Here is a 15,597-nt window from a genome sequence, read left to right as displayed (position 1 = left end):
CTTGAAGTGGGTAGGAGCAATTAAATGGCTACCTTGCCAATGAGTACTCTAAAGGGAAACATGGAAATATACTGTTTTTTATTACTGATAATTTAAACAGAGTACAGTGAGACATCGACCAAAACTGTACAGAAGTCATTTTGTTTAGTGTCGCATTAGGCAAATGACTTCATTCTCAGTGCCACAGAATATGAATTAGAGCAATACAACCACCAGTGTTCTTGTGTTTTCACTCTTAAGAGATAGCCATTCGTATACTTAACTGTACTAAGCAATAATCATTAGCAAATCTATTTACCTAGTCAGTTTAATTATTCAAGATGCTATTGAAGTAAAATTCACTAATGATTTATGAGAACACCTTAAATTTGGTGGTTTATAATCAATAAAGAGCTTCTATACATTCTATTTTTTTTTTATTTTAAAATCTTTAATTTTTACATGCGTTCCCAAACATGAACCCCCCTCCCACCTCCCTCCCCATAACATCTCTCTGGGTCATAGAGACAAACAGAGATCATTCTGTCGTTTTGAGGTTGCATCCAAGTACTGCATTTCGGACTCTTTTGTGGACCGTGATGGCTACTCCATTTCTTCCGAGGGATTCCTGCCCGCAGTAGTAGCTGTAATGGTCATCTGAGTTAAATTCACCCATTCCAGTCCATTTTAGTTCGCTGATTCCTAGAATGTCTATGTTCACTCTTGTCATCTCTTGTTTGACCACTTCCAATTTGCCTTGATTCATGGACCTGACATTCCAGGTTCCTATGCAATATTGCTCTTTTCAGCATCAAATCTTGCTTCTATCACCAGTCATATCCACAACTGGGTATTGTTTTTGCTTTGGCTCCATCCCTTCATTCTTTCTGGAGTTATGTCTCCACTGATCTCCAGTAGCATATTGGGCACCTAATGACCCGGGGAGTTCTTCTTTTGGAATCCTATCATTTTGCCTTTTCCTACTGTTCATGGGGTTCTCAAGGCAAGAATAGTGAAGTGCCTTGCCATTCCCTTCTCCAGTGGACCACATTCTGTCAGGCTTCTCCACCATGACCCGCCGATCTTGGGTTTCCCTGCAGGCATGGCTTGGTTTCATTGAGTTAGACAAGTCTGTGGTCCTAGTGTGATTAGATTGACTAGTTTTCTGTGAGTATGGTTTCAGTGTGTCTGCCCTCTGATGCCCTCTTGCAACACCTACCATCTTACTAGGGTTTCTCTTACCTTGGGCGTGGGGTATCTCTTCACAGCTGCTCCAGCAAAGCACAGCCACTGCTCCTTACCTTGGACGAGGGTTATCTCCTTACCACCGCCGTTCCTGCCCTTCAACTTGGGATAGCTCCTCTAGGCCCTCCTGTGCCTGCTCAGCCATTGCTCCTCGGGTTACTCCTCCCAGCTGCTGGCCCTGGCCTCGGGCTCTGGGTGGCTCCTCAAGGTCACCGCCCCTGGCCTTGGGCACGAGGTGGCTTCTCCTGACTGCCCCTGACTTCGGACGTGGGGTTTTAGAAAGGCAGAGGAACCAGAGATCAAATTGCCAACATCCGCTGGATCATGGAAAAAGCAAGAGAGTTCCAGAAAAAACATCTATTTCTCTTTTATTGTCTATGCCAAAGCCTTTGACTGTGTGGATCACAATAAACTGGAAAATTCTGAAAGAGATGGGAATACCAGACCACCTAACCTGCCTCTTGAGAAATCTGTATGCAGGTCAGGAAGCAACAGTTAGAACTGTACATGGAATAACAGAATGGTTCCAAATAGGAAAAGACTGTATATTGTCACCCTGCTTATTTAACTTATATGCAGAGTACATCATGAGAAACACTGGGCTGGAAGAAACACAAGCTGGAATCAAGATTGCCAGGAGAAATATCAATAACCTCAGATATTCAGATGACACCAACCTTATGGCAGAAAGTGAAGAGGAGCTAAAAAGCCTCTTGATGATAGTGAAAGAGGAAAGTGAAAAAGTTGGCTTAAAGCTCAACATTCAGAAAATGAAGATCATGGCATCTAGTCCCATCACTTCATGGGAAATAGATGGGAAACAGTGGAAACAGTGTCAGACTTGATTTTTGGGGGCTCCAAAATCACTGCAGATGGTGATTGCAGCTATGAAATTAAAAGACGCTTGCTCCTTGGAAGAAAAGTTATGACCAACCTAGATAGCATATTCAAAAGCAGAGACATTACTTTGCTGACTAAGGTCCGTCTAGTCAAGGCTATGGTTTTTCCTGTGGATGTGAGAGTTGGACTGTGAAGAAGGCTGAGCACTGAAGAATTGATGCGTTTGAACTGTGGTGTTGGAGAAGACTCTTGAGAGTCCCTTGGACTGCAAGGAGATCCAACCAGTCCATTCTGAAGGAGATCAACCCTGGGATTTCTTTGGAAGGAATGATGCTAAAGCTGAAGCTCCAGTACTTTGGACACCTCATGTGAAGAACTGACTCATTGGAAAAGACTCTGATGCTGGGAGAGATTGGGGGCAGGAGGAGACGGGGATGACCCAGGATGAGATGGCTGGATAGCATCATGGACTCGATGGACATGAGTCTGAGTGAACTCCGGGAGATGGTGATGGACAGGGAGGCCTGGCGTGCTGCGATTCATGGGTTCGCAAAGAGTAGGACACCACTGAGCGACTGAACTGAACTGAACTGATACATTCTCTTTTAATTCTCAAAAAAAGGTTTGAGGATTATCAAGCCTCATTTATAGATGATGTCTATTTAATTCTCTTTCCTAAAGTGATTTCTCCAAAGTCACACAAAATAGAGTAGAGCCAAGACAGGAACCCCAGTCTTTTCAACTTAAATCCAGTCTTTTTTTAACACACACCTACAGATTCATGAAATCATTCTGTTAACAAATAGTGGTTGAGTCCTTACTATTTTCCAGGAATCTTTCTAGGTGCTGGAACAGATACAAAGAAAAATGGATGAAGATCTTACAATTCTCTGTGGTTGTAGAGGTCATAGATGTAGTGGGTAGTATGGATCTTTGAAAACCAAAGGATAATAATAAGCAGCAAAGAAGCCACACCAAAGATACTAACAGCAAAATTGACAGATGTGAACACAGTGCTTTTGTTTCCCACTTTTTGATGGAAATACAAAGCCAGATAAAGAAAAAGTGGGGAAAGTCTCCTGTAATAATTGAGATGACTGTAAACTTCATTTTAGGTTTTGAGTTATAAATTTGAGATGAGCCCTAAAAAGTTGCTTATTGGGAAGCAATAAACCAATTGCATGTATCAGTAGACATCCTTCACATGCATATACATAGTGTTGTTCAGTCACCCAATTATGTCCGACTCTTTGAAACTGCATGGACTGCAGCATACCAGGCCTCCCTGTTCCTCACCATCTCCTGAAGTTTGCCCAAGGTCATGTCCAACGCATCAGTGATGCCATCCAACCATCTCATCCTCTGATGCCCTCTTCTCCTTCTGCCCTCAATCCTTCCCAGCACCAGGGATTTTTCCAACGTGTCTGCTGTTCACATCAGATGACCAAAACACTGGAGTTTCAGCTTCAGCATCAGTCCTTCCAACAAGTATTCAGGGTTGATTTCCCTTAAGATTGACTCATTTGATCTCCCTGCTGTCCAAGGGACTTTCAGGAGTCTTCTCCAGCACCACAGTTCAAAGGCATCAATTCTTCTGGCACTCCACTTAACGGTCCAGCTCTCACAACCATACATGACCACTGGGAAGACCATAGCCTTGACTATATGCACCTTTGTCAGCACAGTAATGTCTCTGTTCTGTCTAGGTTTGTCATAGCTTTCCTGCCAAGAAACAAACATCTTCTGATTTCACAGCTGCAGTCACCATCTGCCGTGATTTTAGAGCCCAAGAAGAGGAAATCTGTCACTATTTCACCTTGTTCCCCCTCTATTTGCCATGAAGTAATGGAGCAGGATGCCATGATCTCAGTTTTTTTTTTAATATTTAATTTTAAGCCAGCTTTTTCACTCTCCTCCTTCACCCTCATCAAGAAGTTCTTTAGTTCCCTCTGCCATTAGAGTGGTATCATCCACATATCTGTGACTGTTGATGTTTCTACCACCTATCTTGATCCCAGCTTGTAGCATCCAGCCCAGCATTTCTCATGATGTTCTCAGCATATAGATTAAACACAGTGACAGCAGACAGCCCAGTCACACTCCTTTCTCAATCTTGAACCAATCAGTTGTTCCATACAGGGTTCTTACTGTTCCTTCTTGACTGGTTTCTCAGGAGACAGGTAAGATGGTTTGATATTCCCATCTCTTTAAGAGCTTTCCACAGTTTATTATGATCCACAGTCAAAGGCTTTGGCATAGTCAATGAAACAGAGGTAGATATTTTTTTCTAGAATTCCCTAACTTTCTCTATAATCCAGCAAATGTTGGCAATTTGATCTCTGGTTCTTCTTCCTTTTCTAAACTCACCTTAGACATCTGGATGTTCTTGGTTCACATAATGCTGAAGCCTAGCATGCAAGTTTTTAAACATGACCTCACTAACATGGGAGATGAATGCAATTGGTCCAATGGTTAGCACATTCTTTAGTACTACCTTTCTTGGCAATTGGGATGAGGATTGACCTTTTCCAGTCCTGTGGCTACTGCTGGGTCTTCCGTATTTGCTGACATATTGAATGCAACACCTTGATGGCATTATCCTTTAGGATTTTGAATAGTTCTACTGGAATCCCATTGCATCCACTAGCTTTATTAACAGCAGTGCTTCCTAATGCCTAGTTGACTTCTCTCTCCAGAATGTCCGGCTCTGGGTGGCTGACCACACCATTGTAGTAATCTAGTTCATTTAGATCTTTTTTGTACAGTTCTTTCGTGTATTCTTTCCATCTCTTCTTGATCTCTTCAGCGTTGACTAGTCTCTACCATATTTGTCCTTTATTGTGCCCATCTTTAAGCAAAATATTCCCTTGATATTTCCAATTTTCCTGAAGAGATCTCTAGTCTTTCCTCTTCTGTTGTTTTCTTCTAGTTTTATACACTGTTCTTTGTAGAAGTCCTTCTTGTCTCTCTATGCTGTTCTTTGCCAATCTGCATTTAGTTGAGCATACCTTTTCCTTTCTCCCTTGCTTTTTGCTTTTCTCCTTTCTTTAGCTATTTGTAAGGCTTCTTCAGGTAACCACTTTGTCTTCTTTTCTTCATTTTCTTTGGGATGGTTTTGTTCGCAGCCTCCTGTACAAAATTATGAACCTCAGTTCATAGTTCTTTGGGCACACTGTTTACAACTTCTAGTCCTGTGAATCTATTCATTACCTCTACTGCATATTCATAGGGGATTTGATTAAAGTCATACCTAGCTGGCCTAGTGGTTTCCATGTTTTCTTTTGTTTAAGCGTGAATTTTGCAATGAGAAGCTGATGATCTGAGCCACAGTCAACTCCAGGTCTTGTTTTTTTGCTTACTGTATACAACTTCTCCATCTTCAGCTACAAAGAATGTAATCAATTTGATTTTGGTATTGACTGTTTGGTGATGTCCATGTATAAAAGTCATCTCTTGTGTTGCTGGAAAAGGGTATTTGATATGACCAGTGCATTCTCTTGGCGGAATTCAGTTAGCCATTGCCCTGCTTCATTTTGTTCTCCAAGGCCAAACTTGCCTGTTATTCCAAGTATCTCTTGACTTCCTATTTTTGCAGTCCAATTCTCAATGATAAACAGAACATCTCTTTTTGATGTTAGTTCTAGGAGGTCTTCTAGGTCTTTATAAAACTGATCAACTTCTGCTTCTTTGGCATTGATGGTAGGATCATAGGCTTGGATTACTATGACGTTGAATGGCTTTCCTTGGAAATGAGCCGAGATCATTCTGACATTTTTGAGGTTGTACCCAAGTACTGCATTTCAGACTCTTGCTGATTATGAGGGCTACTCCATTTCTTCTATGGGATTCTTGCCCACAGTAGTAGATATAATGGTCATCCAGATTAAATTCTCCCATTCCCATCCATTTTAGTTCACTGATTCCTAAGATATTGATGTTTATTCTTTTGAATTATAAATTTGAGATGAGCCCTAAGTGTGCTTCTCCTGTGGCTCAGCTGGTAAAGAATCTGCCTGCAATGCGGGAGAACTGGGTTCAATCCCTGGGTTGGGACGATCCCCTGGAGAAGGGAAAGGCCACCCACTCCAGTATTCTGGCCTGGAGAATTCCATGGACGGCATAGTCCATGGGGTTGCAAAGAGTCAGACATGTCTGAGCGACTTTCACTTTAACTAAAAAGTACAGGAAGCAGTTAACCAATTGCATGTGTCAGTGAATATCCTTCACATGCATATACATAATACCTGTTCAGAACACTTTTATATAGGTTATCTCATTCAGCATTGTGAAGCAGTTAGACTCCGTATTATAATTCCTGTTTTATAGGTGAGAAAATTGAAACTTAGGAACCTAATTTATAGCCACATGAAAGTAGTAGAGTTGAGAGAAGGCAGAAGAGTTAATTTATTATTAAATTATTAACTCTACTTTCCATGCAATATGCTTCAGTTATCTCATTTAAGCCTTTCAACAACCTTAGGAAGCAGACTCTATTTTGTTAACCCTGCTTTATAGATAGAAAAACTGATGTAATGAAATTAACTTGATAATGTCACACAGGTGATGGATAAAGTGCAGGAGCCAAGATTGGAACCTAAGTGAGATCAAGTCAATTTTTTCTATAGCCCAGGTCCTTAGATTAATCCAGATTGTAGTCATCTCTTATAGTAGAGACTCATCCAGATTATATTCCTCTGTCTCACCTGCAATACCAGATTTAACCTGTGGACCAAAAATCATACTTTATGACTGAGCTGGGTAACTCTGATACAATTTTCTATTAATGCTTAATACTCTGATGAACTCTTTGACAATCCTTTTGTGCCATGAACTCAACAGTTCTTTAATTCAAGTTGAATTGATTATGCTTATTAACATTGCATTGTAATTTTAAATTTCTTTTTTTTTTATGTTTGTCTTTTATTTGGCTGCATTGTTTACATTTCAGAAGGCATTAAAGCAAAGCAATTTTAAGTGTGGCTTTATGATATAAACTAGTGAGTTATTTGGACACAGTTTTTCTTCCTCTTTTTAACTATAAGCCCACAAAGTATAAACATCCAAAGATGGCAAACCAGGTAGGTTTGTGTAAGTTACTTTTTAGAACACAGTTAAAATAGTTTTAAACAAGTATTTACTCTAGCATTGATGACCTATACTATTGAGGATATATGTACTCTATTAAGAAACTAATGGTGAAAATTATGACGACCATTAATAAAGGTCAGTCCTGCCCACCAGTCTCAATATTTGACATTTTTATGTACTGCACAAAAACAGTCAGAGCTTTTGCTAGGTGGGGAGAGAAGAGCTGAAATAGCAGCCAACAACTATAACAACTATTCAGAGACCTTAAGAATCCCAAGTTCAAAGATGTTAAGATCAAATCTTTTTAATTGTTCTTGTGATCTAATGTGATCTAACTTAAGATAGAAAACTAAGCAGGATATGATTTTTACAATTCCCCCCATTTCTAGCAGATAGCTAGGCATAGCACATCAGAGCATAAGGCAAATAAACTGTAAAACTCTATTTTCTCCTCTTTGGGAACTTACAATCCAACAGAGAAAGTACTTGTAGTCATTGTTGCTAGAGGAAGGTTTATTAGGGAAGGTTTAATGGAGACAGTGAAGATGAAGCCCTAGTAACACGATTTTAATGACACGAGGACATTCTAAGTCTGAAAACTATGGGAAAAGCAAGTTCCCTTGATAGGTTACATCAGTGATTCTTAACCTACAGGCTATGGACAGATTTCAAGGGAGAGCAGGAACCAGTGGAACACATTGAAAAATTCTGTGCAATTTTCTAGACAGAGGATCAATAGTGTTCTTATTTTCAAAGGAGTCTATGTTGCAAAAGAAGCTTATTTAAGAGTTTATGTTCTAAGTCCTTGGACAATCTTCAAAAAGGTTAGGTTGAGAATGAAGATCTAGACCAGGCTAGTAACAGAATTTGACCCTTGCTTGAGATTTTTGTAGAGGATGGGTAAATGGTAAATTCAAGACTTGGTGATGAGTTAAAAAACTGCTGCTGCTGCTAAATCGCTTCAGTCGTGTCCGACTCCGTGCAAGCCCATAGACGGCAGCCCACCAGGCTCCCCGTCCCTGGGACTCTCCAGGCAAGAACACTGGAGTGTCGCCATTTCCTTCTCCCAGAGAAAACTATCAGGGATAAAATTAAGCTTCTGATTTGGGACAGTGAGTATAGCCAGCTATAGGCTTGGAAGATGGGTTAAGTTTGGAGCACTCAGAGGGAACTGGAAAGCTGAAAATACAAGTCTATAGACATTCACTATAAAGATGATTGTTCTAGCACTATTTGTAAACAATGGACTGAACAGCAGGAAAAACCAATAATTAAGTGAAAGAGGAATGATCATGACTGAGGAATGATCAAGACTGAGGTTGGAACAATTTGGTGTCTAGCCCAAGAAAAGGAATAATCAGGTCAATTATTACTCTAAAGAGATCATGTTAAAGTGTTAAGATGCTAGTTGTTAACAGTTAACAGGAAGGTGAAAAAGCGCAGACAGTGTAGGCCAGCGGCAAAGTTTTCAGGATTTCATCTGTAGCAGAGACTCAGTATTGGGGGCTGGGGAGTGGGGTGGGTGGGAAGGGACAGAGGGACACAGATTAATTGGTAAAAACTGCCCTCTTTTCCAAGTGAACATATACATAAATTTTTACATGCAAGCTTAAGGGCTGTGTGGACACTTGGATAAAACTTTAAACCATCTTTAAAATTCCCAAGGCTGCATAATATAATACTGACTTCCAAATACGGTTTATAGACTCATGATGAACTGCAATACTTCTCAGTAATGACTTCCTTTAGAGGTACATTTTGCTGGGTATACTGCCCAGGCTTAATACTATTAACAAGAAAGAAACTAGTTATGGTCATTAACTGGGAGATTCCAATTTCTGAAAATGATGGTAGGCCGGGAATTGTTAGTCTGACTACAATATATATTAGAATGAAAAGAAAGGCGATGGCATCCCACTCCAGTACTCTTGCCTGGAAAATCCCATGGACAGGGGGAGCCTGGTGGGCTGCCGTCTCCGGGGTCACACAGAGCCGGACACGACTAAAGCGACAGCAGCAGCAGCAGCAGTAGAGCCAACTAAGATTTACTAAATCTTTCATTTGCAATGGCAAAGGTAACTACTTTTTTTCCCATTGGAAACTGCCTTAACACTTAACAGAGAAGTTCTCTATATGGCGTACTCAGTGCCCCTTCATCTTGTCTTTCCTAGCCCTAGCAACAATCTTGGCTTTTGTCAAAAAAAAAGGCAATATCAAACCCAAACTTCATCTCTATCTATAGCTAAATACAACATCATTTTCTGACATAGTGACTGCAAATAAAAAACCATGCCCTTAGAATTTTGTTAAGATCAGACTGTGAAAAAGGCCTATATTGTGCTTAACCACCCTAAGATACAACCATTTTACATTTCTAAAACTGATGGGCTGAGATGTAGAAAGTCAAGTAATAACTAGAGAACTCTGTAATAGGACATTATTAGCATTTAATAAATATAATTAATTATACTGTCTACCTAATAATGACCATATGTGGGTAAGAGATTAATTTTGAATGTAATTTCACTAATTATAAAGAGACATTAATAAATATGTACACATTTTACTACTCCATGAATGGAGAAAAGCATTTATTCACTTACAAATTTTATTTTTCTCTCAATGATTTAAAATCTTTTCATCTTGATTTGGGGGGGGGCAGCTAAACTAGAAAATTATAGTTTTCCTCCTAAAAAAATGCAGTGATATTCTTTCTTATAAATTGGCCTCTCTGATTTTCTTGTCAGCCTGCTTCAAGGAAATCCATGTATTTAATACACTTGCTCGCAGTCGGGCCCAGATCAAATGGTTATTTAATCCAAATATCTGAGCAGCAAACTGAGCTGATTCTTCTGGAGAAAGGATGGTCGAACAGCCAAGACCACTGGGTAATCGAAGAGAAGACCACACATCCTGAGCTCCCCAGTCTGGAGTGAGAGGAGGACAGCTGATAACTGGATATGCAGTGTTACCAGACAACACCGGCCCTAAACCATTGCTTCTGCCTGCCACTGCCACAAATACAGTAGGAATGCCATCCCCTTCATACTCAGCTTTAATCCTCAGAGTTTCATCTGGTCCTTTATGGGCAGAGGTGACCCTAAGTTCACATGGAATGCCAAAAGTTCCACAAGCCTTCTTAATTTTTTCACAGTGACTAAGATCAGAGGTTGAGCCCATCAATACTATAACCCTGCACTGACTTTCTGGTTTCAGAAGCAACTCTATTCTTTCTGCAACCCACTCAAAATTTTTCTTTACCATCTGTAGCCCTTCAGGAGTTACTTCCTTGAGATCACGATATGACTGTTTGTCTTTTTGCTGGCTTCGATCTCCTGATGGCCAGAGTCTCCAGGAATCATTATCAATAACATCAGCAAGAACGATTTCTCTGGTGGTTACATCAACACCAAATTCAATCTTCATATCAACTAGTGTACAGTTCTGGGGCAACCAGGATTTCTCCAGTATTTCAAAAATAGCCTGTGTAGCATGACGCATGATATCCACTTCAGTTTGTCCTATAACAAGTCCAGCAAAGCAAAAATTTGCAGCAATTAGCTGTTCCTCAGACCACTGGGGATCATTATTGGCATCATCCTTAAAAAACATCTCCACTTTAGGTGGGTAGAACTTATATCCTTCCTTAACACCAGGATTTCTTTTGAGAAAAGAACCAGTTGCTATTCTTCTACAAACCCATTCAATTGGAATCATTTCACACTTAGGTGCAATGAAAGCTGTCTCCCCACATTTTCTGGTGAAAGCAGTTTTGATACCTGCTTCCTGTAACAACTGAAAAATACAGCTGGTAATTTTATTTGAGATTGCAGCTTTTCCTTCAAGGTGATTCTTTCTGGCTGCGTTTCCTGCTGTAATCTGGTCCTTGGACTGCAGGAGGACTCTTCCTGGACTATCCAACAATTCATAGACTTCTTTTGTTTTACCCTCATAGAGTTTCTTACCAATCTTCAGTACTTCGACTGCCGCCATTGTCCGGAGTGGTCTGGGGGTTTCGGCCGCGTTGGGAAGAGACGCAAGACTCCAGAGAAATTTGGACCCCGGAGCAAGGCTTCCCGCCGCGCAGAATTTTAAATTTCTTGTGAAAAAAAATCTATTAATTAAAAGGATAACCAATGTTCTAAACAAATAGTGTGATTCACTTTTCTTTCCAACTGAATAGCTGTATCACCTTTCAGATGTATACCTTGACTTCATTCTGTTGTTTCCAATGACCTCAAAATGTCTACTTGGATATTTTTCAGATCTATATCTTATCTTATTTACTATTTACTCCCCATTCTTCCAATATTTTTGAATGACTTTTCAAATACATATTGCCAGCCTTATGAAGTTAGTTTACTTCTGAGTATAAAACCTCTCCTGTAAATCTTAAACAATTCCTGGTAGATGTATGGGTCAGGAAAGGCAGGTCTTGCATTAAAAAATTATACCATCTTGTATAAAAAAGTATACCTTGTATAGAAAGTGTAAAAGAGAACCTATAAAAATGATATATTGAGAACTGTGATGTCTCCTTTAGTGTTTTGCTAATTTTTTTTTATTGGCATGCTTTGATTCAATTCTGTTTTTCTTTCATGTAAATTCTAGAGATATTTATGTTTTGTGGTTACCTTGGGAGTTACATAAGATATAACAGCCTAACTTATTAATAACTTAAGTTCAATCATAGACAAAAACCATTTGCTTTAACTTCTCTCCCACTTTATTGTTGTCACAATTTACATTCGTTCCTATGTGTATCTTTAAACATATTTTATAGCTATTTTAAATAATTTTTTAGATTCCACTTTTAACTGACAACATACAGTATTTGTTTTTCTCTGTCTGACTTACTTCACTAAGCATAATACCCTCCAGGTCCATCCATGTTGTTACAAATGGCAAAATTTCATTCTCTTTTATGGCTGAGTAACATTCCATTGTATGTATACCACATCTTTACACATTCCTCTCTTTTGATGGATACTTAGGTTGGTTCTATATCTTGTCAATAGCATTTTTTTATAAGGTAGGTTGAGTGGTGATGAATTTCTTCAGCTTAGGTTTGGGACAATATCTCTCCTTTATTTTGAGGAACAGTTTTACTGGGAATAGTATTTTTGGCATTTTTTTTTTCTTTCAGTACTTAGAGCGGGTCATCCTTCTCCATTCTTGTCTTCCTGGTTTCTGCTGAAAAAATCCACTGATTGTTTCATGGAGATTCCATTGTATGTTGCCAGTGACTTTGTTCTTGATACTTCCAAAAAATTCTCTTTTTTTCCTTCTTTTTTAAATATAAATTTATTTATTTTAATTGGAGGCTAATTACTTTACATTATTCTAATGGTTTTGCCATACATTGACATGAATCTGCCACAAGTGTACATGTGTTCTTCATGCTGAACACCCTCCCCACCTTTCTCCCCATCCTATCCTTCTGGGTCAACCCAGTGCACCAGCCCAAAGCACCCTGTCTCATGAATTGAACCTGGACTGGCAATCCGTTTCACATATGATAATATACATGTTTCAATGCCATTCTCTCAAATCATCCCACACTCGCCCTCTCCCACAGAGTTCAAAAGATTGTTCTATACATCTGTGACTCTTTTGCTGTCTCTCATATAGGGTTATCGTTACCATCTTTCTAAATTCCATATATATGCGTTAGTATACTGTATTGGTGTTTTTCTTTCTGGCTGACTTCACTCTGTATAATAGGCTCCAGTTTCATCCACCTCATTAGAACTGATTCAAATGTATTCTTTTTAATACCTGAGTAATATTGCATTGTGTATCTTTACCACAGCTTTCTTATCCATTCATCTGCTGATGGTCATCTAGGTTGCTTCCATGTCCTGACTATTATTAACAGTGCTGTGATGAACATTGGGGTACATGTCTCTCTTTCAATTCTGGTTTCCTCAGTGTGTATGTCCAGCAGTGGGATTGCTGGATCATATGGCAGTTCTATTTCCACTTTTTTAAGGAATCTCCACACTGTTCTCCATAGTGGCTATACTAGTTTGCATTCCCACCAACAGTGTAAGAGGGTTCCTTTTTCTCCACATCCTCTAGCAGCCATTCTGACTGGCATGAAATGGTACCTCATTGTGGTTTTGATTTCCATTTCTCTGATAATGAGTGATGTTGAGCATCTTTTCATGTGTTTGTGAGCCATCTGTATGTCTTCTTTGGAGAAATGTCTGTTTAAGTCTTTGGCCCATTTTTTGATTGGGTCTTTTATTTTCCTGGAATTGAGCTGCAGGAGTTGCTTGTATATTTTTGAGATTAATTCTTTGTCAGTTGCTTCATTTGCTATTATTTTCTCCCATTCTGAAGGCTGTCTTTTTACTTTGCTTATAGTTTCCTTTGTTGTGCAAAAGCTTTTAAGTTTAATTAGATCCCATTTGTTTATTTTCGCTTTTATTTCCAGTATTCTGGGAGGTGGGTCATAGAAGATCCTGCTGTGATTTAGGTCGGAGAGTGTTTGCCTATGTTTTCCTCTAGGAGTTTTATAGTTTCTGGTGTTATGTTTAGATCTTCAACCCATTTTGAGTTTATTTTTGTGTATGGTGTTAGAAAGTGATCTAGTTTCCTTCTTTTACAAGTGGTTGACCAGTTTTCCCAGCACCACTTGTTAAAGAGATGGTCTTTTCTCCATTGTATATTCTTGCCTCCTTTGTTGAAGATAAGGTGTCCATAGGTGTGTGGATTTATCTCTGGGCTTTCTATTTTGTTCCATTGATCTATATTTCTGTCTTTGTGCCAGTACCATACTATCTTGATGACTATTGCTCTGTAATAGAGCCTGAAGTCAGGCAGGTTCATTCCTCTAGTTCCATTCTTCTTCCTCAAGATTGCTTGGGCTATTCGAGGTTTTTTGTATGTCCATAAAAATTGTGAAATTATTTGTTCTAGTTCTGTGAAAAATCCTGTGTGTAGCTTGATAGGGATTGCATTGAATCTATAGATTGCTTTGGGTAGTATACTCTTTTTCACTATATTTATTCTTCCAATCCATGAACATGGTATATTTCTCCATATATTGGTGTCCTCTTTGATTTCTTTCACCAGTGTTTTATAGTTTTCTATATATAGGTCTTTTGTTTCTTTAGGTAGTTATATTCCAAAATATTTTATTCTTTTCATTGCAATGGAGAATGGAATTGTTTCATTAATTTCTCTTTCTGTTTTCTCATTGTTAGTTTATAGGAATGCAAGGGATTTCTGTGTGTTGATTTTATATACTGCAACCTTACCATATTCAATGATTGGCTGTAGTATTTTTCTGGTGGCATCTTTAGGGTTTTCTATGTAGAGGATCATGTCATCTGCAAACAGTGAGAGTTTCACTTCTTCTTTTCCAATATGGATTCCTTTTATTTCTTTTTCTGCTCTGATTGCTGTGGCCAAAACTTCCAAAACTATGTTGAATAGTAGTGTTGAGAGTGGGCACCCTTGTCTTGTTCCTGTTAGGGGAAATGCTTTCAATTTTTCACCATTGAGGATAATGTTTCCTCTTGGTTTGTCATATATAGCTTTTATTATGTTAAGGTGTGTTCCTTATTTTCCTGCTTTCTGGAGGACTTTTTATCATAAATAAATGTTGAGTTTTGTCAAAGGCTTTCTCTGCATCTATTGAGATAACCATATGGTTTTTATCTTTCAATGTGTTCATGTTGATTGACTTGCAGATATTGAAGAATCCTGCATGTTGTTGGATTCTGATTGCTAGAATTTTGTTAAGGATTTTTGCATCTATGTTCATCAGTGATATTGGCCTGTAGTTTTCTTTTTTGTGCCATTTTTGTCTGTTTTGGGTATTAGGGTGATGGTGGCCGCTTAGAAAGAGTTTGGAAGTTTACCTTCCTCTGCCATTTTCTGGAAGAGTTTGAGTAAGATAGGTGTTAGCTCTTCTCTAAATTTTTGGTAGAATTCAGCTGTGAAGCCGTCTGGTCCTGGGTTTTGTTTGTTGGAAGATTTCTGATTACTGTTTCAATTTCCTTTCTTGTGATGGGTCTTTTAAGATTTTCTATTTCTTCCTGATTCAGTTTTGGAAACTTGTACTTTTCTAAGAATTTGTCCATTTCTTCCATGTTGTCCATTTTATTGGCATATAGTTGCTCATAGTAGTCTCTTATGATCCTTTGTATTTCTGTGTTGTCTGTTATGATCTCTCCATTTTCATTTCTAATTTTGTTGATTTTATTCTTCTCCCTTTGTTTCTTGATGAGGCTGGCTAATGGTTTGTCAATTTTATTTATCTTCTCAAAGAACCAGCTTTTAGCTTTGTTGATTTTTGCTATGGTCTGTTTTGTTTCTTTTGCATTTATTTCTGCCCGAATTTTTATTTCTTTCCTTCTACTAACCCCGGGGTTCTTTATTTCTTCCTTTTCTAGTTGCTTTAGGTGTAGAGTTAGGTTATTTATTTGACTTCTT

General features: G+C 38.8%; 1 protein-coding gene across 1 annotated transcript; it reads right to left on the bottom strand.

The window, feature by feature from the left end:
* Positions 1–6,959: 6,959 nt before the first annotated feature.
* LOC101115345 (bifunctional phosphoribosylaminoimidazole carboxylase/phosphoribosylaminoimidazole succinocarboxamide synthetase) lies at positions 6,960–11,220 on the bottom strand. Its single transcript, XM_012106945.5, has one exon. The coding sequence runs from the start codon at positions 11,143–11,145 to the stop codon at positions 9,868–9,870; it is 1,278 nt and encodes a 425-aa protein (XP_011962335.2). The 5' UTR covers positions 11,146–11,220; the 3' UTR covers positions 6,960–9,867.
* Positions 11,221–15,597: the final 4,377 nt, after the last annotated feature.

The sequence above is a fragment of the Ovis aries genome, chromosome X (assembly GCF_016772045.2).
Source record: "Ovis aries strain OAR_USU_Benz2616 breed Rambouillet chromosome X, ARS-UI_Ramb_v3.0, whole genome shotgun sequence".
NCBI classification, from domain to species: domain Eukaryota; kingdom Metazoa; phylum Chordata; class Mammalia; order Artiodactyla; family Bovidae; genus Ovis; species Ovis aries.
This window is presented reverse-complemented; position numbering and strand designations above follow the sequence as displayed.